The sequence below is a fragment of the Archocentrus centrarchus genome, chromosome 6 (genome assembly GCF_007364275.1).
Source record: "Archocentrus centrarchus isolate MPI-CPG fArcCen1 chromosome 6, fArcCen1, whole genome shotgun sequence".
Classification (NCBI taxonomy): domain Eukaryota; kingdom Metazoa; phylum Chordata; class Actinopteri; order Cichliformes; family Cichlidae; genus Archocentrus; species Archocentrus centrarchus.
The window spans coordinates 15,478,172-15,504,663 of NC_044351.1; the positions used below are offsets into that span (position 1 = coordinate 15,478,172).

General features: G+C 41.0%; 1 protein-coding gene across 1 annotated transcript; it reads left to right on the plus strand.

Moving 5' to 3' along the window:
* Nucleotides 1-209: 209 nt before the first annotated feature.
* On the plus strand, nt 210-20,067 carry dhtkd1 (dehydrogenase E1 and transketolase domain containing 1). Its single transcript, XM_030731890.1, has 17 exons — nt 210-369; nt 608-760; nt 5,873-6,084; nt 6,174-6,368; nt 6,532-6,801; nt 8,244-8,415; nt 9,077-9,275; nt 10,687-10,999; nt 11,104-11,188; nt 11,290-11,429; nt 11,507-11,657; nt 11,757-11,863; nt 14,536-14,700; nt 15,326-15,408; nt 15,576-15,742; nt 19,015-19,100; nt 19,189-20,067. Exons 1-17 carry the CDS (start codon nt 210-212, stop codon nt 19,288-19,290), a joined length of 2,760 nt encoding a protein of 919 aa, XP_030587750.1. The 3' UTR covers nt 19,291-20,067.
* The last annotated feature ends 6,425 nt before the right edge of the window (nt 20,068-26,492 follow it).

Consider the following 26,492-nt stretch of genomic DNA (forward strand, 5'->3'; position numbering starts at 1 on the left):
TGGTTATCCACTGAGTTCAACTGGCGCCCTCTCGCGTTTATAAATACAAACCTTGTGTTTAGGTAAAAGTTACATACAGCGACGCTTCAGCCAATCACCTTCCGATGCGGCGTCACCTCCCATTACGTCGTCCTCCAGGCAGTATGGCGGCCGTTGTGTGTCTGTAGTCGAGTGTGTGTCGTCTCATGTGAGATTAAAGCTGTATTAACATGTCAGCCTTGGTTTTGCTGAGAAGCTCGCTGAGCAGACTGCCACAGAGCGTCGCTCGGAAAGTTGTGGGCTGCAGTTACCACACCGAGAGAGGCGTTTACGGGTACCGACCGAAGAGGACCGACCGGGACCAGAAGCGGCACAGCGAGCTGAATCAAGGTCAGTATGGAGTTAAACTGCAGAGCCACGCATAAGAGTTAACGTCGACAAACGTCGGCTTGACAAAGAAAGTTGCATCAACTCTTATTTTATTCCATAATTACATATGTGTCTAAATTATTTCCCGTTTAAGTGGCTCATTGTTGATTCGAGAACTTTAACAGGTGTTCACTCAGTGGTTACTCATTCAATCAATGGCAACAGGTTGTTACACGCTGTCCTCTTCTCTTGTACTCAGATCATGCTCTTGCTCGTCTGGTGGAAGCATACAGAGCCCACGGGCACAAGGCTGCTAAAATTAATCCATTACTACCTCAAAAGCCTGTTGTTGACAGCGTCCCGGAGATTAGCATGCTGACTGGCACCATAAGTGGACAACTCAACACTTCAGGTAAAGGAAACCCACACAAAGCGCGCACCAGAATGTGGGATACTGACACTTATTCTCCTTTGAAATCATGTTGTGTGTTTTTTTTTTTTTTTCTTAAATAAATACACCTGTATTTAACTCTTCAGCTCCAAAATGAAGCAATGAGAGCCAACCAAGCATTATTATAACTGCACAAAAAGCAATGAATTAAATTAAAATTTGCTGTTTTAGTACACATCAAATGGCCTGATTGATAGTGAGAAGGATAACATCTGTAAGGGCCACAAACCACCTAAAGAAAAAAATAAACTACTGCCAAAGATGCTGCTCTTATGGTGGGACCTGGGCTGCTTTTTAGGCTAATGGTTTTTAGTTGCCCAGTAGTGGGTGGTTTTGCTTAACAACCGAAAGATCCCTGGTTTGATTCCAGGAAGAGCCATAAATCCCTTTGGGGATGTGTCGGAAAGAGCATCAAGCATTAAAAATCTGCCAAATCAAACATAAAGAGCTACCTGCTGTGGCAACCTCTCATATATAAATAAGCAGCCCTTTTTTTTTTTTTTTTTGATGAGTTTAAATATCTGGGGTTAACCATCCAAACCAACAGACAGTGCACAAGAGGTGAAAAAGGAAGCGCAGGCTGGAGATGAGTGTCAGGCCTGATTAAGATTTTCCAGGGAATCTTTGTAGAGCCTACAACGCACCCTACGTAAGTGGCCGATTGTTGATGCCATTTATGCTTGTGCATATTCCAGGTCATATTCCAGTGACCAACAGGCCAATTACAATAATTGAGGGCTGCATTGATTCAATGTATAGTTACATTTCCAGGGAGGTAGATTTCAGGAAACCCTAGGAGTTTGCGGTTACAACGTAACCCGCTGAAGCAGTGAAGGAGGACATGTAGGTGTGCCAGAGGAGGATGGTAAGAATGGGGTAAGCTGGAGGCAGTTGATCCAAAGCCGTGACCCCCTAAAGGGAGCAGCTGAATGAAGAAGAAGAAAGGAGCGTCCATTTTTTTTTTCCTCAGTGGACTCGTGTCTCTTCTGAAGCCTATTTTCATGAGTCCAAAATTTCCAAGGCAAACCAATGCCAAAAGCATAACCAGAGAATCACCAAACTTATGTGCAAAACTGTGCTGTGCATATTGGAGATATCAAAAGGTAAACTGAAGAAAATTCCTTGAAAGCAAAGATGTTTTGAAATAAAGTACTGAAAGAAGTACAGCTGTCTAATGAATTATTTTGTATTCTTAAGAACATCATAACTCAGCAGAGATACCTTGTTAAGATTTCACAACTCAACAACAACCATGGCTAGGCATAACTGGCAGGGTGGAGAGTGAGACAGAGATCATCTTCCTGTTAAAACTATACAGTCAAACACTGAAATAAGTCTGCTTATAGCAAAAGTTTAGATATATCTTGAAGTATCAGTCAACGTACATGTAATTGTACTGCTTTGTGTTGGTTATAACTTTGGGCCCCAGGAAGTTGTTATAACAGTGTTTGACTGTGAGTGCATCATCAGCAGTCAAACAAAAGTGTTTAGAAATGCTCGGGACTTAGAGAGAGGCTTTGGCTGGGAGTGGTGGGGAAAGAAATTACATTGCATTATTTTAGCTTAGGATTTTTATTTTTTTTTTGCGTTTTTGGCCACAGCGGCTTTTTGCTAGCAGTGGAGAGAGACAGGAAATGGGGGAAAGATACAGGGGAAGACACGCGGGTAAATTGGCGACAGGCCGGGATGCGAACCCGCGCCGCCCGCACCGCAACGCGGCATATATATATGTGGTCGCCGGCTTCACCACTAAGCCACCCGGGTGCCAATTCATTTTTTTAACTCACCTGCCAAAGATGACACAAAGTAAGTCTTAAGTATGTGCAATCTCAATTTAGTGTTCAATAAATTGTCTATTATCGAGGAAATGATTTTGGAAGCAGCCTCAATCCGATACAATTTGTCTGCTGATTGCTTGGGATTTTAAAATAAATAAAGTAAGTAACTGAATAATTCTTTGATTTTAAGCCACAGGCTAAGAAAGGGCCTGCGAAAGGTGCACAAACCTTGATTTTGTGGCCATTTTGGCTGAAATGTGAAAGGAAAAAGTCTTCGGCCATCTCCTTTGGTCATTTTTCGTTTGGTCACAGTCAAGCCAATACGAAAACAACCTCATTACTGATACTGTGGTTAAAGTGGAATTTGGCAGGTGGGGGAAGCCTGTGACCAGAATGGGGAACAGAAGTACTTAGAAGTAAGTCACATAATAATTTGTTTTGGGAGCTCCAGCAGATTTTTTTGTTGTGCGCGGGCTGTAATCAATGAACCTGTGCTGCTATTCCGATATTCGCTGCTCTTTGTGGATTTAGCCAACTCAATTCAACAGTATATGAACAGATATTTTTTTAGCTACATGGCTGATTTCCAGTATAACATGTAGAGTTCAGTCAGTCATCAGCTATCATTGTCATCAGTTTAAATTTAATTTGATGTCTGCTACCCTAGATATAACCAGTCCAGCATAGTGCATCATTGTAAACTGTGTCATAACTGTTATGGCTCAGCTGTATGAAGGTAAAGTAGGACCCAAATGCAGGACTTGCAAACAAAATAAATTTAGCGCGGGTTTTATTGACACAACTCACAGCGTGAGAAAATTCAAAACATAGCCTAGTCTTGGCTTAAACTGGGAGACAACATGAGACTAGGACGCACACAGCGTGAGGGAGGACATAACAAAGGGCAGGGTCCCCCCTGTTCTTTGTTACGAGGGGCTGGCAAAGCAAAACAGGAAGTAAATGACCATGGAAACAAATGCAGACTTAACACAGGGAGCAAGGGAACACTGACACATGAATGAACAAAACCTGAGACACAAGACACTGGAGGGAGGGAACGTTGTGCTGGGGAAGACAAAGAGAGAGGCAGGAAAACAAACTCAAGGAATTAGCCAAACTAGAGCAGAAGCAGGACCAGGACAGAGAATAAAATCATGAAGGAAAATAATCTAGCATGCAAAACTCAAAATGGCCAGAACTATGAACAAACGAAACTGAGGACTACAAAGATCACGACTCTAAACCGTGGGCAAAATATGAAACACAACTTAAGAAATAACATAAAATAAGTACACTTTAATTCATCCTTCCAGATGTTTCACAAAAACATATTCACTTAAAGATTATGTATAGCTCTAATATCTTATTTAAAAACTCTAAAATGAGCTGGATTATTATATGTACATTAAATTTCCAGTCTATAAAATTTCACTTGCTGAGCAGTCCTTACCTCTGAAAACCTTCTGTGGATGAGAAGGAAAAAGGATGTGTTGAAGGTATTGGATGAACTTGTAGTTCTAGAATGCATCCACTGACAACTTCCAAAAAATTGTGCATTTAAGAAGATATTATCTGTATGAGCTCCACCAGTTTCTGGGTCCGTGAAGATTAAAGTAACTGTTCAGAAGATAATAGTCACTAAAAAATACATCCACAGAAGGTTAGGTACACAATGCCTGTGCTGGGTTGGATCCCCCTTTTGCCTTCAGAACTGCCTTAAGTCTTCATATCATAGATTCAACAAACTGTTGGAAACATCCTCCAGACTTTTTGGTCCATATTGACATGATAGCGTCACACAGTTGCTGCAGCTTTGTCGGCAGAACATCCACGATGTGACTTTCTTGTTCCACCGCATCTTAAAGTTGCTCTATTGAATTGAAATCTGGTGACTGTAGAGGCCATATGAGTACAGTGAACTCGCTGTCCTCTTCAAGAATCACCTTTCTTTCCCATTTTGAACTTCAGCAGGACGTCTTTACCACTTCTACATGCCTAAATGAGTTGAGTTGGTGCCATGTGATTGGCTGATTAGATATTTGCGTTAACGAGCAGCTGAACAGGTGTACCTGATGAAGTGGTGAGTGAGTGTATATAATCATGAACTGAAATGAAATACTTCTATAAAGAAATGAAGCTGTTACAGTAAACACATTTTCCACATTTACTTACACGTTCAACATCCTGATCTACTTTCTACTGCTTACTTGAAGGCCTATCATCTTCATCCAGGATAACTGTATATCATCAGAGCCACAGGCTGAAAGGTCTAGAGCTGAACTGGATGTAACATCAAGCTTTGGACTGGTGGACAACGAGGTGCTATGGGACAGTTTTTTTTCCAGTGGCCAAGGAATCTAAGAGTCTAAACATGGACCATTTGTTGGTACTTTACAACCCACGTGTAACCTGGTCTTCATGAAGAGTGCTGAATGATTTGAAATGTCCTGTTGTTAAATCTGATAGTAAATATAGCAGCATCAGGCTGCAAAGACATCTGTAAGCCACATCTGTAATCATGAGCGCAATGTGTCCCTCCTGTGATCTTGTGACACACTGCACTCCAACATTCAAAAAAATCAATTTGTAGATTCTTATTAAAACGCTATGATGTGTATCAGTCCTGAATATCAGTTTTTACTCCCATTATCAGTAGCAATATTTTATGGCAGATTGAATCCATATTTATGGAGGTGATTCTTGAAGAGGACAGCGAGTTCACTGTACTCATATGGCCTCTACAGTCACCAGATTTCAATTCAATAGAGCAACTTTAAGATGCGGTGGAACAAGAAAGTCACATCGTGGATGTTCTGCCGACAAAGCTGCAGCAACTGTGTGACGCTATCATGTCAATATGGACCAAAAAGTCTGGAGGATGTTTCCAACAGTTTGTTGAATCTATGATATGAAGACTTAAGGCAGTTCTGAAGGCAAAAGGGGGATCCAACCCAGCACAGGCATTGTGTACCTAACCTTCTGTGGATGTATTTTTTAGTGACTATTATCTTCTGAACAGTATATTTATGGATTCAATCTGGAAACAGCTGCATTCGGTTGTATTTGCATTTTATGCAGCATTTGAGAATTTAGATTCTCAAAGTAAAAGTATCAAGTCAGAGTGAAATAATCACACGTTAAAGTGCTAAAAAAGCTTAAGAAATTTAAGCGTTTTTAGGGTTTATTGTTAAAATGTGCTTTAGGTGTCAGATGTAAAGGTACTCATACACTTAATTTATGCTCAAATCTCACATATATGTGTTGCTTGCTTTACTCACTACATGTGTTTCTGCAGGTTTGCGGCACTTTGGGAAGGCACAGGCTTCCGTGGAAGAGGTTCAGGCCTACCTGGAAGAAGCCTACTGTGGCCACCTGTCAGTGGAGACCAGCCAGCTGAGCAGTCTGGATGAGAGGGAGTGGTTCGCTGACCGCTTTGAGGAGCTGAAGAGAGAGAATTTCTCTCCAGAGGAGAGAAGGCGGCTAGCCAAGATCATGCTGGAGTCTCAGGCAGGTTTAAGAAAAAAAGTTATGAAACAGGACTGTAACATGTGGTTTCAATGACATGCAGTTCTTAATATTCCTCTTACAACATGCAGGAATTCGACCACTTTCTGGCCACCAAGTTTGCTACTGTGAAGCGTTATGGAGGAGAGGGAGCAGAGAGCATGATGGGTTTTTTCTATGAGCTTTTCCACCAGTCTGCCCACAGCGGGGTCACTGACATTGTGATTGGCATGCCTCACAGAGGCCGTCTGAATCTCCTAACAGGCCTGCTCAAGTTCCCGCCAGAGGTTAATATATTTAATGTGACCGGTATACTTTAGTTCATTCGTGATCTTCAAAATGAGTTTTTTTGTTTGTATTTTTTTACATGACTATAATCTGCAGCATTGCTGAACACCTTTTGTGAGATGGTTTCAGATAAAGCTGTGCTTCCCTCATTTTTCTCTCCAGCTTATGTTCCGTAAGATGCGCGGCCTCAGCGAGTTCCCCGACACCTCGCCGGCCATCGGTGATGTCCTCTCCCACCTCACCTCGTCGGTGGATTTGGATTTTGGAGCCGAACGCCCTCTTCATGTCACCATGTTGCCGAACCCCTCTCACCTTGAGGCCATCAACCCCGTGGCTCAGGGCAAAACCAGAGCCAGGCAGCAGCTCCGGAAAGAGGGGGACTACTCAACTGGAGACAGCGCCCAGCCAGGGGACCAAGTCGTCTGTCTGCAGGTAACACAAACCCACATGTATGAGAGTATATTTTAAACCTTGGTAGAATAAGTGATTAGTCTGTTAGCGTGGAATTTAGTAAACTAAGTCTAGCACATACAGCTGCTTGTATTCCTACATCTGGAAACCTGATGGATGAGTCTGGGTTTGGTAGTTGCCAGGGGAACAGTACTTGTCTGACTGCTTTGTGCCAAGTGTAAAGTTTGGTGGAGGGGGGGGATTATGGTGTGGGGTTGTTTTTCCGGAGTTGGGCTCAGCCCCTTAGTTCCGGTGAAACTTTTAATGCTTCAGCATACCAAGACATTTTGGACAATTTCATGCTCCCAACTTTGTGGGAACAGTTTGGGAATGGCCCCTTCCTGTTCCAGCATGGCTGTACACCAGTGCACAAAGCAGGTCCATAAAGACATGGATGAGTTTGGGTTTGAAGAACTTGACTGCCCTGCACAGAGTTCTGATCTCCACCTGATAGAACACGTTTGGGATGAATTAGACTGTGAGCCAGGCCTTCTTGTCCAACGTCAGACGGACTGTTGTGGACTCTACTCTTTCACACTACACACACACACACACACACTTACACATATATACATTCATATTGTATTAACTCTCATTGCAGTTTGCACCCACCTTGTATATTTCCAATGCTCAGTTCATTATCACTTTGCACTATGTATATCTCTAACACTCAGTCATTGATATCTTATATCTTATTGGACCGTTAACTTGCACTGATTACTACTTGGTTGTGATTTACAGATGTGACATATTTATTATAGTATTGGTTATTTATATCTTACTCTTAATTAGATTTTATATTTATTATGATTTTGCTGCTCTGTGTGCCCTCAATTGCCCTTCGGGGATGAATAAAGTTTTCTGAATCTGAATCACTGTCTGACCTCACAAATCCACTTCTGGAAGAATGGTAAAAAATTCCCATAAACACATTCCTAAACTTTGTGGAAACCCTTCCCAGAAGAGTTGAAGCTGTTATAGCTACAAAGGGTGGGCCAACATCATATTAAACCCTCTGGATTTAAAAATGGGACGTCATTGAAGTTCATACGCGTGTGAAGGCAAATACGTTTGACAAAATAGTGTATCAATAAATGTCTATGTATTTATCTATCTGTAAACCTCATGATCTCAAATCTCCTGAAGCCACATTTCTAGCATAATATAACAGAAAACATGTCTGATGTTTAAACTGAGGCATTTTACTACTTCACAAAAAATATTAGCTCATTTTGAATTTGACTGCAGCAACACATCTCTGTAAAGTTGGGACGGGGCAAGAAAGGCTGGAAAACTATTTAGGTTAATTAGCAACAGGTCAGTGTAAGACAGCAGAATGTATCAGATGTTGTTTATTTGCAGCAATGAGTTGATAAAGATGTCGTTATTTGAACCTTTTTTTTTTTTTCTTTTCTTCTCCGCAGATCCACGGCGATGGCTCTTTCACTGGTCAAGGGATCGTTCCTGAAACTCTGACTCTTTCAAACCTTCCTCACTACAGAGTTGGTGGGAGTATCCACATCATCGTGAACAACCAAGTGGGCTACACCACTCCATCGGAGAGAGGAAGGTCCTCTTTGTACTGCAGTGATGTCGGTCAGTGAAAGCTTCGCATCAGTATTCACTTTGTTGGCACCCTTGTAAAGAGGAAACACATTATTATTAAAACCTTTATTTAAAAGGTCTCTTTTTCAAGCTAGACCTGTGTACAAAAAACATATGATTTAAGAATAGGCAGTCTGATAGGCAGACACTTAATACAGAGGCACAGTATGTTCATAAATTGAAACACGTGTAATGGAGCTTTCATAAATATATTTTTTAACTCATTCCAAAGTATTTAAACCCAATTTTTCCAAGTTCAGTGTGAATTAGAGGTGCTGCTAATGTCAAAAAGTCCTGTGACCTGACATTTTATCTGCTGTGTTTAAATGTAATCAAAGAGCAGGCAGTCTTTAGCCAGGCAGTCTTTCCAGTAAAGCCTCTTTACTTACTTTTTTATGTAAGATAAATAGTGAGTAAGAGAAGAAACACTAATGATGAATTGTAAGTTAAAAATGTGTTGAGCATGCAGCCTGCATCCTAGTATTTAAAACAGTTTCAATTTTATGACCATGAAGGGTTTGAATCGGGACTACCATATGGATACTTAAAATTGCATGCACATAGATCTTTCACATTATTCCTTTGCCAGTGTAGTTTTACTTTGTAAAGTGGAACGCTAATCACGTTGAAATGGGCAAAACTTGTTTGACAGGTAAGATGGTGAACTGTGCTGTGATCCATGTAAATGGAGATGATGCGGAGGACGTGCTGCGAGCTACTCGGCTGGCTGTCGACTACCAGCGGAAGTTCAGGAAAGATGTCATCCTGGACCTGATCTGTTACCGTCAGTGGGGCCACAATGAGCTGGACGAGCCTTTCTTCACCAACCCGGCCATGTACAAGATCATCCGGTCAGTTAAATGCACTTCTTTTACTTAGCAGTTTGATTTGAACTATTCTTGTATGTGCACTTCTACATATACCTAGTGTGGGTTTTTCAGACAAGCCCCTATTAGCAAGCAACAGTGGCGAGAAAGAACTCTTTAAACAGGAAGAGACCTCGAGCATAACCAGGCTCATGGAGGGGCAGCCATCGGGGGCGGGGGTGTGTGTCAGAAAATAACATAGACAGACAATGAGTAACAAAGAAGACAAAACACAAACTGCAAGAGAGGTTAGACAAAGGTAAATGACGTGTTTGAACACATGAGGAGTGGCAAGAGGTGCTTGCTGCATAATGAGAAGTCCTCCAGGAGCCTGTGCTGAAAACCTTCATACCTACACTCTGACAGATGACTGCTGTTGTAGGATGATGTGATGCACCATGCAGCATGGTGGTTAGCGCTGTTGTCTCACAGCAAGAAGGTCCTGGGTTCTAATCCACCATCTGGCCAGGGCCTTCCTGTGTGGAGTTTCCATGTTCTCTCCATGTCTGCACGGGTTCTCTCCAGGTACTCCAGCTTCCTCCCACTGTCCAAAGACATGCAGTTAGTGGGGTTAGGGTAATTGGTGATTATAAATTGAATATGAGTGAATGGTTGTCTGTCTCTCTGTGTTAGCCCTGCGACAGATGGGTGACCTGTCCAGAGTGTTTGCTGCCCTTTGCTCTATGGCAGCTGGGACAAGCTCCAGCTCCCCCACAACCTTGTATTGGATAAGTGGAGGAAGATGGATGTATGGATAACTGAAAAGCATGCTCTGTTAGGCTGAGATAAGGTGACTGACTTGACCATTGAAGAATGTCCCATCTGTTTTGCAGCATTTGGCTGAATCTGAGGAGAGTGTACATTTCACAGTTCATCCTGCTGCTAATTAAGGCCTTTTTCGTCACCGAGGAAAGAATTCTGTGATCACCCACTTCAGTTGTCTTCTGTGGTCTTCCAGAGCTTTTGGTGTTGCTGAGCTGCCCCTTTCAGTCATTCTTTTTAAGAATATACCAGATTTTTGATTTGGTCACTCCTAAAGTGTTTGCTATTTCTCTGATAGTTTAATTTTGGTTTTTCAGCCTAATAATGGCCTCCTTCACTTACATCAACGTCTCTTTGAACCACTTTGAACGTCACATTGAGAGTTCTGGATAACAAGTGCGAGTTCAACAGTTTGAATCAATTTCAGATCCTTTATTTGCTTAATTTCTTATGACATAATGAGGGACCAGCTCTCACCTGGATATAAAACTGTTTCAGTCAACTTTCCAATTGCTTTTGAGCCTCTGAGGGTGGCTGTAATTTCTAAACAGTTAATGCAGTACTTTTGATGAACCCCTGAATTAAAGTCTGCACATCAATAAGGAGATCCTGTCCCGCTGTTTGCTCCCTGCAGATCCCGAAAGAGCATCCCAGACTCTTACTCAGACCAGCTGATATCAGAGGGTCTGATGACAGAAGCTGAGTGTGGCGAGATCAAAACTAAATACTACAGCATGCTCAATGACAAGCTGTCCAACATGACCCTGTACAGCCCCCCACCCACCAACCTGCAGGGCCGCTGGGGGGATCTTGTTGAACCCCAGGTGCGAGTCACCACCTGGGACACGGGTGTCCCCGTTCCTCTGCTGCAGTTTGTGGGAATGAAATCTGTGGACATCCCTGAGCAAATCCAGCTTCACAGCCACCTCGGAAAGACCCACGTACAGGTACCGGGATCGTTGCTATATTTTATATTGAGTGGTCTTGTACAAATGTCATAGAAGCTAAATTATGTTTTTGTTGTTGTTTTGTTTTCCTTTTGTAAACTCAGGCACGGGTACAAAAATTGGAAGAGGGAACCAAACTGGACTGGTCGACAGCAGAAGCCCTTGCTTTTGGCTCTCTCCTCTGCCAAGGTCTGTTGTCATGGTCTGACACTGGTCCATTCCAGTCAACCTAAAATCCAGTTTGGGAATTCCTGGGGTTTCCTATAAACTTCAAGTTATTATCACTGCAGGCTTTAATATCCGTATCAGTGGACAGGACGTTGGAAGAGGTACATTCAGTCAGCGGCATGCCATGGTTGTGTGCCAAGACACTAACGACATGTACGTCCCTCTGAATCACATCAGCCCTGACCAGACAGGTTTCCTGGAGGTAACGCCCTCACAAAGCAGATAAAAGATTAAATTTTCTTTTTTTTTTTTAATCATGATATCTTCGTGTGTGTTTAGGTGTGTAACAGCCCATTGTCTGAGGAGGCTGTGCTCGGATTTGAATACGGCATGAGCATCGCACAGCCGAAGCTTCTGCCCATCTGGGAGGCTCAGTTTGGAGATTTCTTCAACGGAGCGCAGATCATCTTTGACACCTTCATCTCTGGAGGTGAACCTCTCACCCCTCTGCCGCATTTGCTAATAAACACAGTCAAAAGATTTAATTGATTCATTCATCAGAGGTGAAACTGTAATTTCACCTCAACAGGCGAAGCCAAGTGGCTGCTGCAGTGTGGGATGGTGATCCTGCTGCCTCATGGATACGATGGAGCCGGTCCTGAACACTCCTCTTGCCGCATGGAGCGCTTCCTCCAGGTCAGTGAGACAGGACTGTCATGGTGCAGTTAGCGTAATGTGTTCATATCAGTATCAATTGCAGGAGTTGACAAATTCCACTGTCACAACTGGGAAACTTCAATAGGCGTGTTTGTTTAACCTGCTGCTTAATATCACAGAATGCCATGAAGGCCATAAAGCTAGTTGTGCTCAGATTTGATGGACATACCTGGCCATACAGTATACCTGTGGTGGCAGCAAGTGAAAGGCCAGGTGAAGCCCAGTTTTCAGGCTGAACTAGTCCTCTCCTGTTGGCATCTTAAGTAGAGTATTCCAACTGCTTTTTCATTCCTTTATATATGGAACAACGTTTTCCTGATAATTCCTATCGGGAAATATACTCCTAATAACCAGGCATGCACGCGTGCAATTCAGTGCATTCAATACGCACTGTTCAAATAAAATGAAGGGAACATTGTGAATCCATTTCATCTGCAGTCATCAGACAGGAGGGAGAAAGAGAGCAACGGTTTGTGGCCATCACCTATAAAAACCATTTCCTTTTTTGAGGGTTGTCTTGTTGCTGCTTCTCCAGTGCAGCTGTTGTCACTTCATTTGCATAAAAGCAGCTCTCATTTTCCTGTTTGAGGGTTTAAGAGTGGGTTTTAGGGACAGAATCACTTTTAGGTTAGGGTAAGGTTTTTGGCACTTAGTTGTGACGGTTGAAATTTGGGACAGAAGGTTGGGAATGCATTAGTTCTCACAAAGTCAAGTCAAGTTTATTTATAAAGCACATTTAAAACAACGACATTGACCAAAGTGCTGTACAAGATCTATAACCCCAAGGACTATGCTCAACGAAAGCAAAGATCAACAAACGTGCCTGCGCATGTCGGCAGAACTCACCGAAGGGGAAATGCAGGAAACAGAAAATGTGTTTTGGCCAAAATGTGAGAACCAGTCGCCCTGGACATCAAATTTAGCACTGTACTTACTGGGCTCCCCAGCATCACATCCTCCAAATTTGAAATGAATCAAATGAACATTGTTTTGAGATAAACAAAGGACAGACAGATGGATGAACCTACAACTTGTTTTGCAGTCATAAAAACATCTTAAGCTCTCCTAAAGTCACAGACGTGGGACAAAAGCATTCCCGTTTTCTGTTGTGGTTCTGAAATGATCACAATTCATCAGTTGATGCTTGACAGCACATTTAACACTTCAGTAGTTTCCATGGAGGTTTAATGTTTTACCTCTGCTAGGAAAGAGGTTATCCTTTCATTCCTTTCTTTGTAGATTTGAACTGTAACACTATATACAATATCAAGCAAAGAATTTTCTCTATCCCCTCACCCATCCAAGTTATTGAATTTAAGTGTTCCAGTCACGTGTATAAACCAAGCACCCAGGCATGCAGACTGCTTCTGCAAACCTTTGTGAAAGAATGGGTCACTCTCAGGAGCTCACTGAATTCCAGCGTGGTACCGTGATAGGATGCTGCCCTGTGCAACAAGTGCAGTTGTGAAATTTTTTCCTCAAGCAACTGTTGGTGGTATTTCAAAGTCAGAATCAAGCTGAAGGTTAAAGGGATAATAATGCTACATAGAACTATTTAAAACTGTTTCTTACTGTCATTGCTTATATTGACAACATAAAGGCATATGAGGATTCTAAATATCACATTATAATTTGCATCCAAATATCATGTCACATTTGACCTCTGACCTCACTTTTACATTTCACATCTGCCTTTCTTTCAAGTTGACCCCAGAATGTGTTATAACTTTAAAGAGAGAGCGAATGAGATGCCTAGTTATATAGAAATATGCTGCAGTATAATATTGTATAATAAGTTATTCGTGTCCAGTCATTTACAAGTCGGTGCCTCTTATCCATTACCTACTCCTACATAATGTTTGTGTAAGCAAAGTAAACATCTGTCATGCTGCACTTTTCTGATTTTTACTGCTCTACAAACTTTTTAAAGTACATTTAAAAAGAACAAAGAAAACAAAATGAATATATACTAAATAAAACACTGCTCCCTTAAAAGTAAATACTGCCCAGAGAGGGAGCTGCCTTGGTTTGCGCTCTGAGTGCTGCTTGTTATTTAGATTAAATGCTTGTTGTGCGATGATTCAGATGGTTTCTTTAGAGCAGAGGAAAGCAGTGTAGCCAGGAGCACATTGTGTACAGGTTTGATCAATGGCTCATCATCAGAGATAATGTCTCTTAATTGGCTGCAGGCAATCAGCAGACAAATTGCATCGGATTGAGGCTGCTTCCAAAATCATTTCCTCGATAATAGACACAATTTATTGAACGCTAAATTGAGATTGCACATACTTAAGACTCACTTTGTGTCATCTTTGGCAGGTGAGTTAAAAAAATGAATTGGCACCTGGGTGGCTTAGCGGTGAAGCCGGCGACCATATACATATGCCGCGTTGCGGTGCAGGCGGCGCGGGTTCGAGTCCCGGCCCGTCGTCAATTTGCCTGCGTCTCTTCCCCTGTGTCTTTCCCCCATTTCCCGTCTCTCTCCAGTGCCAGTAAAAAGCCGCTGTGGCCAAAAATGCAAAAAAAAAAAAAAAAAAAAAAAAGAATTAATATTTATGTCGCAGATTTACAGTTTTAACTGAGCTGCTGATGTGTGTTACACATGACCCGAACTGTAAATGTTTGCTAACTTGTCCTCTTTCGTCTCTCAGATGTGTGACAGTAAGGAGGAGGGTGTGGACGGCGACAATGTGAACATGTTTGTGGTCAATCCCACCACTCCTGCTCAGTACTTCCACCTGCTTAGGAGACAGATGATTCGCAACTTTCGCAAACCTCTCATTGTTGTTGGACCGAAGACGCTGCTGAGATTTTCTGTGAGTACTTTAGGCCTCACACAACTAGGCCTAGAGACCTGCTGGGGAATGCCACCAGTTGCTTGGGACAAAAATGTGTATTCCCTGACTTGTTGGCTTGTGGTTCCTTGTGGCCGCTGACTACGTGAAATTGGTTGCAAAGAGGCATACTGTGCTGCAGCAAAAAAATGATCGCTTTGCACGGAAAACACCAACTTTACTGGAAACACTTGCCAACTACTCATCGAGCGGCAGTGAAACTTGAAAAAGTGCGCCGCAAACTGGAAATGGAGAATGTTTGCCTTCAAAGTAAAAGTTGTAAAGTATCACTACAAACAACACGTGCAGCTTTTACTGTTTCTGGTTTGTGTCGCACTTTTTCAAATTTCACTACAGCAGCGAGCAGTTGGCAAGTGTTTGCAGCAACATCAGCATCTTCCATGAAAACTACCACAGCAATCTGCAGTTACTAAAGCAATCACAGGGAGGTTTTTGGCACACGACCGTCTTTGCAACATCCAGCAACCATTTGCCAACTGTTGGGGGAATACACATTTTTCCCTAGTGACCGGAGGCTGCCGGTTGGCAATTGGTCTTCAGGCCAGAGATATTCCCAATGCTTGAAGGGCATATCCTGTTTTCCCAGGGGGCCATGTCAAGTCTGACAGAGATGGCACCAGGAACATCTTTCAGGCCAGTGTTGGGTGATACTTCTGTCTCAGCAGAAAGGTAGAGATAACCTGTGGGCATTTTATTAAATCTGTACTAAAGGCGTGTGATTGTTATCAGTGTGTTTAAATTAAATTGCAGGAGTTCAGATGTTTTTGTATCTTGTATTCTTGTATTTTAAACAACCTTAAAGTAAGCCCAAGCCAATGTTTTCTCATTCCACACAGTGTCCAGAAGGTGGTGCTGTGCTCTGGGAAGCACTACTATGCCCTGCTGAAACACAGGGAGACATCAGCAGCTAACCAGAACATAGCGCTCATCCGTGTGGAGGAGCTGTGTCCGTTCCCTCTGGAGGCCCTGCAGCAGGAGTTCAAAAAATACCCCAAAGCCAAAGGTAGGGTGACCGCCTCTGCGCCCCCCCCCCACCCCCACCCTCCCTCATTAGTGCCCCATCTATAGTCTCACTGAGACTTTACAGATGGAGGTGCAGAGTCATTGCTGAAGTCCATATTAGTTTTGTTTGGTTTCCAGAGTGTCTTTGCTTTTTTTTTTTTCACTTTTGTTTGTGTGGTTTAAAAAATATTTAGTTTTAGTTTAGTTTTTATTAGTTTCAGTGTTAGTTTTAGTTGTTGTTATGATATGGGTGGTATTTTTCCTTTCAGAGCAGTACAAAAATACATTAAAACATTACAAACATGTCATCGTCTGACTCAGAAAGTTAACGGTTAATTTGCATGAATACGGTGGAAATGTTTGCTGCTTTCATCTTGGTAATCACCTGTCTTTAAACTGTTGATTCATTATGTTTTTGTTTGGTTTTTTTTTTGCAGTCAGCTTGTTATTTGGACCAATGTTTAATATCTGTAGTCTCTTTGTTTCCACTGTTCCTCTTTAAAAACATTTGGACACACGTTTTTGTTTTTTAAAGGAATTTCCCTTTGCTACTTTAAAAAAAACAATCCTTCAGTCTCTGTGACTGATGCACAGGTGGCACAGTGTGTTATTTTACAGCCCTTCTAAATGCGCTATACATAAGGAGGTAAAATGTTTTAGAACATCCATTAAAAGCCAATTAAAAAAGATACATTAAAATAAAACATAATATTTTAACTGAGACAAAACGGCTTAATATATCCAATTTGGGAAATTTGTTCCATTTATAAATTTGCCACCTAGAAACTAAATTCAGCCTCTTCATGCTTTCCTATAGTCCTCATAACTTTTCTAAGAAATCTATAAAGACGTCACATCGTCATCACTATCATCTTCACATAAATCTGGCCTCGTTAAAAAATAAACATGTTTTCCAAAAATTTCGAAGGGCTGCTTTATGTTGGATAGAAAAACGGAGCAGCCTGCAGAAGTGTGACTCATAGAACATTAAATGTCATCCAGCTGAAAGCAAAAATCCAACATTCACAATTTCAAAACATTAGAGCGCTTGTTAAAGCCAAATGCGTGAACATCAGGGTATCTGACAGGCTTCTACTTACTGCACAGCTGCTGTCTCACAGGTTTCTCTGACTCTGTCCTTCGCTGTAGCCGAATGAGTGTCATTCAAGACGTGATGGATGTGCTTTCCACACATGAAAATTTCCATGTCAACATATCGTGTAATTAAATAGCAGTAAATATACAGTGTGTGTTCTCTGACTGTTCAACTGCCAAAGTCCAGCTGAAAGGAGCTCTGAGTAGATCAGAATCTTAAATTGCTTATCTGAGTTGGCTTCTGGCATTACCCTGTGCCCACAGCCTTTGAACCTTGAAAGCAGTGAGTGATTTGCATACTGTTTTAGGTTCCTCCTTTCGCTTTATAGGCCGGCTGCACTGCTTTTGTTTTAAATGTATTTGTGGCTAAATGCAGCTTCTGAGGAGAGGAAGACTTTAAACACAGCTAAGGTCTTAAAATATGTTCACATATTTTTTGGGTATACATTACAGGTTCTAATCTTAATCCTGATCATCAGGATTTTTTTTTTTTTTTTTTAAACAAAAAATGGATTTTCGGGTGTGATCAAAAAATGTGAAGACTTTTTTAGGTTCCTCATTTCACTTCTTAGGCAGGCTGCACTACTTTTGTAAAAGCAAAAGCAGCACCCATACCTTATGGAAATTTTGTTGCTATCTTTGTTAAAGTTATCTCCTTAGGCAGCCATACAATGCACACTACACCCCTACTGTTTAATTCACTCCCTTGAAGTCTTCACTCCAAGGTCAGACCGCCCAATGCTCAGAGAAGCTGCAGAAAACCCAAGAGCTCCATCTCAGACTCTAGAGGGCTCAGTTAGCATGTTAAATGTTAAAGTTCATGACAGGACAGTTAGAAAAAGACTGAACAAATACGGCTTGTTTGGAAGGACTGAGAGAACATGGCAGAATGGTTTAGCTTTAAAAAGTTGCATCCTAACAAACCACAAAACGTCTGGAACAATGTCCTTTGGACAGATGAGACCAAAGTAGAGATGTTTGCCTTTAATGCACAGCACCATGTTTGGGGAAAAAACAGACAGCATATCAGCACAAACACCTCATAGCAACTGTCAAACACAGTGAGGGAGGAGTGATGATTTGGGCTTGTTTTGCAGCTACAGGACCTGGGCACCTTGCAGTCATTGACTCGACCATGAGCTCCACTGTAAACCACAGTGCTGTAGAGTCAAATGTGAGGCTGTCTGTTTGACACCTTAAGCTTGGCTGAAATTAGGTCATGCAACAGGACAATGGTCTCAAGCACACCAGCAAATCTACAGCAGAATGGCTGGAAAAAGAAAAAAAAAAAAAAGATGCTGCTGCAGGTGCAGTGGTCCAGTCAAAGTCCAGACCTCAACCTGGCTGAAATGCTGCTGTGGCACTTTAAAAGAGCTGAGCATAAAAAATCTCTGCAAACCTCAGTGAACTGAAGCAGTGCTGTAAATATGAATGGGCCAAAAGTCCTCCAAAATAATGTGGACCTGCTGAATCATGGGTGTATTTAAAAAAAAATGTTACTACATTACTCTACATTAATTTTTTTCAGATATTTTGGAAGACCCCTCTACTGAAACCAAATGTGAGATAAATAAATATCTATTGCAGCTCTTGTTGGAGTAAAAAATTGAATTCTTTGTGTTTTCTTTGATCTTTGACCTCCCCTTTTTTTCATTATCAATTATTCTTGATCAGTTATTTAATAAGTTGGCTTAATAAATGTTGCAAAATAGTGAAAACATCCATGAATTCTTATTTTCTAGCTCTCGGGGAGACCTGCAGTACATAACACTAAAATATTGGACATGGAGATAATCAGCATTTTGTGATGCTGGAACCAGTGAATGATTTATTGATTTATGGCTTTTGTTTATTAAAAGGGAGTGACATAATTTACCATTTACTTTGACAAGGGTCTTTTTTTTTTTTTTTTGTTTCCAGCTGTTATCCACACAAATATACTGTGACTTCAGAATGTGCTTTTCTCACTTGTATGTGTGAAACAAAATGATAAAGTCCAGGTTTCACTTCAGCTTTCTTTAGTATTGTTCTCACCAAACACTCTGAAGCAAAGTAGTTTCACAGAGAATAAGTTCAACCAAAGTGACCCCTAACCTACATAAATATATATTTAGTGGGAACTTTCCTTTAAAGGCACTAAATGCTGTCCTGTTTTAATGTTGATTATATTCCCCACAGAGTTTATTTGGAGCCAGGAAGAGCCTCAGAACATGGGTCCGTGGTCTTTTGTAGCCCCCAGGTTTGAGAAACAGCTGGCCTGCAAGGTGAGCGTTGTTTGAAATAATTCTGTCTGCAACGTGAACCTCAGTGAATTACATTACACGAATTGACTGCCGCCTCTGTCCTTGTCAGCTCCGTTTAGTGAGCCGACCTGCTCTGCCCGCCCCTGCTGTCGGTATCGGGACCCTTCATCACCAGCAGCAGGAGGCCATCCTCACTGCCACCTTCTCCTGAGACTTAAACGAGGCTGCAAACCAAAATTTCCAGTTTGCAGGAACTGGTACGACACTACATGCTGTATCTGCAGCACAACAGATATACGGTACCTCGGCCTGATGTGGATGGGTGGTTTTAAAACAAATTGGTCAATAATGAAAAAGATGAAATCAAAAAAAGTGTAAAAGAGAATTATATTGATTTTATTAGCTCTCTTTTAGTTGGACTTAAGTATTAAAATTTGACTTTTTGTTAAAAACATTCTCTCATTCAGCATGCCTGTATTCTTCAAGGATGGGGGCACTTTAATCAAAGCCTTAGAGATGGCGTTTACAAGCTGACTGGAATCAAATCCATACTCAGCAGCCTGTTATGTAGCTTTCAGACATATAAAGATTCCATGTTTCAGGAATCAAAACTGCTTGTTTGTCTCGTGCACACAGGCTGCATGAGTTGTTACTGTTTACATCATAAAGTATAAGTAGTTGGAAATATTTGTGCACTAACCTTCAAATATTTAAGAATGGGAGTACTGAACTATCATCAGAATTAAAAATTTTAAGCTCCGTCCCAACGGTCGGGAGGAAGTTACTATTATAGCTGTTAAATGTCTGTGATGCCATGAGTTTGAGGTTTCTTTCTTTCTTTTTTTTAATCTTGCAAATATGAACTAAAAAGCTACATTTTTACTGTTTATGATTTCAACTGAAGTTTGACATCAAAGTAATGGCATTAAAGGATTCATGTAAATGAGCCTAAATTGGAATATTTTAAAATAAAACTATTTTTCATGTTTGTGCATCTGTTTCTTTGTGCTCAGTATCATCTAACCTGTTACTAAGTCTGCATAACTGGAGCAGGTTATGTCTCAGATTAGTGATCAGTGGGCACGAAATCAACGCCTACTGACTAATCAGTTCTTCAGAAAATAGCGTCACCATTCGTGGAAGATTCCTCGTGCCTGTGTGAGCAGGTAGCAGCAGGATCTGAAGTGTTTTACAACCATTTGTTTTTGTTCTGATCAATTCAATATGCAATCCTAAAAGAGGCCGTCTATTTGTACTTATCAGATTTGCACATAGACTAAGTCCACGGTTAAATTTTGGTTTTAGTTTGTTTTAATGTAATCTTTACTCTCACACCGTTAATAACCACCTGCAGCTGAAAGGAATAAAAACTAAAACTGTCTTTATGTACTGTAACTAAACATTATTCTAATGGAATAACAGCTGTAATCTATCTGGTTCTCTTGTGTCGTAATGATAGAGCTGTGACACTGATGCCTGATTACTCTCACAGTGAAAATGTCCCGTCCTTCCTTGCTTTAAATACTACTATTTGTAATTGGTCAGTGCCACCCCTCTGAATGCCTTGTGGTCAGACTGGGAAACCCTGGGTTGACAGTTTTAGTTTATAACCACCTTCCTGTGACCACATACCCTGACTGATGATGTTCTGGTAAGTGATGCTAGATAGCTCAAAGATACCTTGGGTACAGTTGTACTCAAAATAATAGCAGTCCAACGTGAGTAACCAGATCAATCAATCTGGTGTCAATCAGGTGGCCCTTATTTAAGGATGAAGCCAACACATGTACATGCATTTCTCACTGAAAACCTGAGAAAAATGGGCCGTTCCAGCCATTGTTCAAAAGGAAAGCGTTCTTTAAAACATTGATTGAAGAGGAGAAAACATATAAAGAAGTACAGAAAATGACAGGCTGCTCAGATAAAATGGTCTCCAGTGCTCTAAAATCGAAAGCAAAGCCAGAGAGAAATGAACGAAAGCGGAAGGCTACCACGGATGGATGGAAGAATAGCCAGGATGGCAACGACTCAGCCAATGATCAGCTCCAGGGTGATTAGACAGTCTGATGTTACCTGTGAGTACTGTGACAATTAGAAGACACCTGCGTGAAGCTAATCTGTTGGCAAGAAGCCCCCATAAAGTTCCACTGGGGAAAAAAAAAAGGGCATGTGCTTAAGAGGTGGCAATTTGCCAAAGAACACACTGACTGACCTGTAGAGAAATGTAGAAACATTTTGTGGACTGATGAAAGTAAGATTGTTCTTTTTGGGTCCAAGGGCCCCAGACAGTTTGTCAGATGACCCCCAAGCACTGAATTCAAGCCACAGTAGGCTCTGAAGACTGAAGCATGGTGGTGCAAGCATCATGATATTCGAATGTTTCTCTTACTATGGTGTCGGGCCTATTTTTCGCATACCGGGGATCATGGATCAGTTTGCATATATTAGAATCCTTGAAGAGGTCATGTTGCCTTAGGTTGAAGAGGAAATGCCCTTGAAATGGGTGTTTCAACAAGACAAAGACCCCAACCACACCAGTAAGTGAGAAGCATCTTGGTTCCAGACCAACAAAATTAAAGTTATGGAGTGGTCAGCCCAGTCCCCGGACCTTAATCCGATAGAAAACTTGTGGGGTGACATCAAAAATGCTGTTTCTGACACAAAACCAAGAAATGCAGAGTAATTGTGAAAAGTTGTCACATCATCCTGGGCTGGAATACCTGTTCACAAGTGCCAGAAGTTTGTTGACTCCATGCAACACAGTTGTGAAGCAGTTCTCAAAAACAGTGGTTATAACAACTAAATATTAGTTTAGTGATTCACAGGAATGCTAATTCCTAAAGATTTTTCAGTTCATAAATATTGAATATTTGAGTTCATAAAGAAAAATGCAGACACAACATTCATTTTTCTTCATTTCCTGTTAAATAATTGGAAAGATTATAAATGTTTCTTCATGTTTTGATTTAGAATATAATGTGCAGTATTCCCAATGCTTAAATGCACTGCTATTATTCCTAACACAACTGTATGTTGAACCTCATTCACAGTACAGAGCTCAGGCATGTAGTTTTAATTATGTGGACATTAAAGTGGAGTTACTATGTTTCTCCTTATTTTCTGTCTCATATATACATGTGTGTACTGTTTGAACGATGGAAAATCATGGCCGAAGTTTCAAATTAAGGTCAGCATATGTACATGTAATCACTGTGAGCCAATAACTTCAGGCATCAGACATCTCACTTTTTTTCTGCTCTTAGTTCTGTATGATTTCAGTAAGAGTGGATATTCCTAATATGGTAACACAGATCTGCTGTTCAAACCTTCATTCTGGGAAGGACAGCATGTGGATGACATGAACACAAGTGTAGAGTCTGTTGTATTTCTGCAGACTGAAGAAGCGGCTTCAGATTTAAGCAGTGAAGACATTTTGTTAAATGAAAGATTAGTTGCTGCTTTGCCAGTTTTGGAACTCGAAGACATGACCTCGATTTAATGCTACCTTTGTTCCCCTTTTTAAAAGAAAAGAAGCTGAAAATCACAATGTCCTCCCAACAAGTTACACTGTCAACAAAGGAAGGATCCCTCAAAACAGTGACCTACTTTGATGTGCTCCAGAACAGCATTCAAAATGCTTTTCTTCCCATACAAAGTTCTTAGTCACTAAGCTCCATCATAACCCTGTTATTCCAGTATAAATTCTAGGCTGGACTTCTGTAAATCCATGCCGTCAGGTTGTCCTACTACCTTCCTGAAAAACCTTAATTTGTATGTATGTATGTATTTTTTTTTTTTTATATATATGAGATATCAAAATAAAGTCAAATAAATACAGATCAAATCAGAATGTCAGCGCTAACAACCTTCTGAAAGGATTCAGTAAACCTGGATGACATAACTTTGCATTTCCACTCTCTTTGAGGTAAAAGAAAACAGGAATCTGACACAATTAATATACATTCAGAAGATCACGAAATATTCCTTTACAAGAAATGTTAATCAAATAACAGAGATTAAACACATTTCTTAACTCACAGGCTCCTCAGGACTGTGGTTAAGAGGTAACAGGCTCTCCAGGCCAAAAGGGTGGCATAACACACACTCCCAGATTGGCAGGATATGATGCAATGTGATAGGGAGGGCGTGACATCAGTAAAGGAAGAGTTTTTTAAGCTTGTGATTGAATGCTTATAGTTAGGGCAGGATCAGTTGAGCATGAAACATCACTCATCACTTACTGCCCTGAGCCCTTTTCCCAACTCTCCTCTTCTTCATTACCGACATCTTTATACACCACTTTTGCATGTCATTAACTTTTGTCTACTCTTCTAGTTTTGGTTTTGTCTTCTTTCTCGATGCTTCTCTTTTCCTTCGTCTTTTCCCCCCTCACTCCCAGCTGGTCATGGGAGGTCGGTAACACTCCCTGAGCCTGGTTTTGCTAAAGGATTTTTATTTTCTTCCCAGTATGGCCAAATTCTTGTTCATAGAGGATCCTCCAGTTTCTCTTTATAATATTGTAAGATCTTAACCTTATAATGAAAAGTGTCCAGAGATGACTGTTGTTGTAAACTGGTTCTAACTCACAAACAAAACGTTACTTCCTTCTGCGTGATTAATACCAAAGGAGGTAGGCCTGCTTGACATTTTTAACATTATTTCATGACATAATTTTTACTTAAATAAAAAGTTGGCGTGATAGCATCAGAACAATTTTGTGTGTATTTTTTTGTGTGTGTTTCTTTGTCTGAGATTGTCTGAGATTTCTTGGTTATTTTGGCCTTGGCTCATCCCTAGTTAACTTGTACTTCTGTGTTTGTAAAATTGTTGATTAATAAACATAACATATGTTTGTTATTATCAAATTATTCTTGTGGCTGCTTAGAACTTGGGGGAGATGGATGATTATCATGTTGTATCTCAGCCCTCCTGAGACAGGGTATAACAAGAATTTAAAAAAAACATACTGGACCAAGAGAAGAGTAACTTCTCAAGCTCCTGACCTCTTGCTCTGGAGTCTAGTTCTTATCCTGCTGAGCCAACTAATCCAGACACTGAGCTCATTGCATTGCAGGTCATAAAGCTGACATCATGGGCAGAGAGGTGATCTCTGTAACAGTGTCTGTGTGGTGGCTCTGAGAAGTCAAACACACTGCAACTTAAGAAAGCACCAGCAAATAGAAAAATGCTGCAAAAGCTCACAAAAAATGAAAACCTCATGAAAAACAATGGAAGTGTTTTTGGGGAGACAATAATGTGACAGAACAGCTGCAGAAGGGTAGTAAACATGCACCTACAGTACTATATGAACATGCAATTAAAACACACATTACCTTTCATGGTTTTCTTCCTCACAACACCGATGAATGCCCCACTTTTTTTATGCATATCTCAGTGCAGTTCTTCACGTTTTGGTTTCTGTCACTTTCCCAGCTACAGTATTTCATCATGTCTCCCTAGAAACAACATGATTTGCAGTGTTTATCTATTTGCTGGTGTTTTCTTAAGTATATATATATATATATATATATATATATATATATATATATATATATATATATATATATATATATATATATATATACATATATATATATATATATATATATATATATATATATATATACAAATACATATACATATATATATATACATATACATATATATATATATACATATACATATACATATATATATATATACATATACATATATATATATATACATATACATATATATATATATACATATATATATATATATATATATATATATATATATATATATATATATATATATATATATATATATATGTTTTTTTTGTTTTTTTGTTTTTTTTTACCCCCACACACACTACATTCCCAAAAGTATTTGCTTGTCGGCGGCCAAGCCTTTGGAGCTATTACAGCTCCAACTCTTCTGGGAAGGCTTTTCATGAGGTTTAGGAGTGTTTATGGGAATTTATGACCATTCTTCCAGAAGTGCATTTGTCAAGTCAGACACTGATGTTGGACGAGAAGGTCTGGCTCACAGTCTAATTCATCCCAAAGGTGTTCTGTCGGGTTGAGGTCAGAACTCTGCGCAGGAAAGTCAAGTTCTTCCACACCAAACTCGCTCATGCGCAGTCATGTCAGAACAGGGAGGGGCCATCCCCAAACTGTTCCCACAAAGTTGGAAACATGAAATTGTCCCAAATATCTTGGTATGCTGAAGCATAAAGAGTTCCTTTCCAACTCCTGAAAAACAACAGCACGCCATAATCCCCCCTCCACCAAACTTTACACTTAGCACAAAGCAATCAGACAAGTACCGTTCTCCTGGCAATTGCCAAACCCAGACTCAGCCATCAGATTGCCAGATGGAGAAATGTGATTCATCACTCCAGAGAACACGTCTGCTCTGGAGTCCAGTGGCGGCATGCTTTACACCACTGCATCCAATGCTTAGCATTGCGCTTGGTAATGTAAAGCTTGGACACAGATGCTCAGCAATGGAAACCCATTCCATGATGCTCTCTACGCACTGTTCTTGAGCTAATCTGAATACCAGATGAAGTTTGGAGGTCTGTAGCAATTGACTCTGTAGAAAGTTGGCGACCTTGGCACACTGCGGACCTCAGCATCCTCTGTGATTTTACACGACCTACCACTTTGTGGCTGAGTTGCTGTCATTCCCAGTTACTTCCACTTTGTTATAATACCACTAACAGCTGGCTGTGGAATATTTAATAGTGAGGAAATTTCATGACTGGACTTGTTGCACAGGTGGCATCCTATCACAGTACCATGCTGGAATTCAGTGAGCTCCCGAGAGCGACCCATTCTTTCACAACTGTTTGTAGAAGCAGTCTGCATGCCTAGGTGCTTGGTTTATACACCTGTGACCATGGAAGTGATTAGAACACCTGAATTCAAAGATTTGGGTGGATGGAGTGAATACTTTTGCGAATATAGTGTATATATAATTCCCCCGCCCTTTGAAAGTAGTTTTGAAGAAGTTTAAAATCGAAAAAAAAAAATAGAAGGGGGGCCAAGGGTTCCCTGCTGTTCGTGGGCCCCCATTGCTCCTAGCTACGCACCTGCCAGTAAATTCAACGCACATGTGGAGACACAAAAATGCGACTTTGTTTAGCTGTGAAAATCTTTTTTTTCTCTCTCGCAGAGACAGACCCTGACACCGATGGCTTCAGGAGTTTCCAGCGGGTCGGTAATTTGCTGCAATGCGAACACTTAAATCGCTGCCTGCGCTGTCAGATAGATAGGCGGGAGCAGCAACCTCCCACTCCTCCTATTGCTATAACAACCACAGGGCGGTCGGTGTGACTCGATGGCACAGCAGCTCGGATGCGACTGCCAAGTGTCATCCTCCCGCAAGCAGCCCGTCCTCAGCTCAAAGCATCGCCGCATGACACTG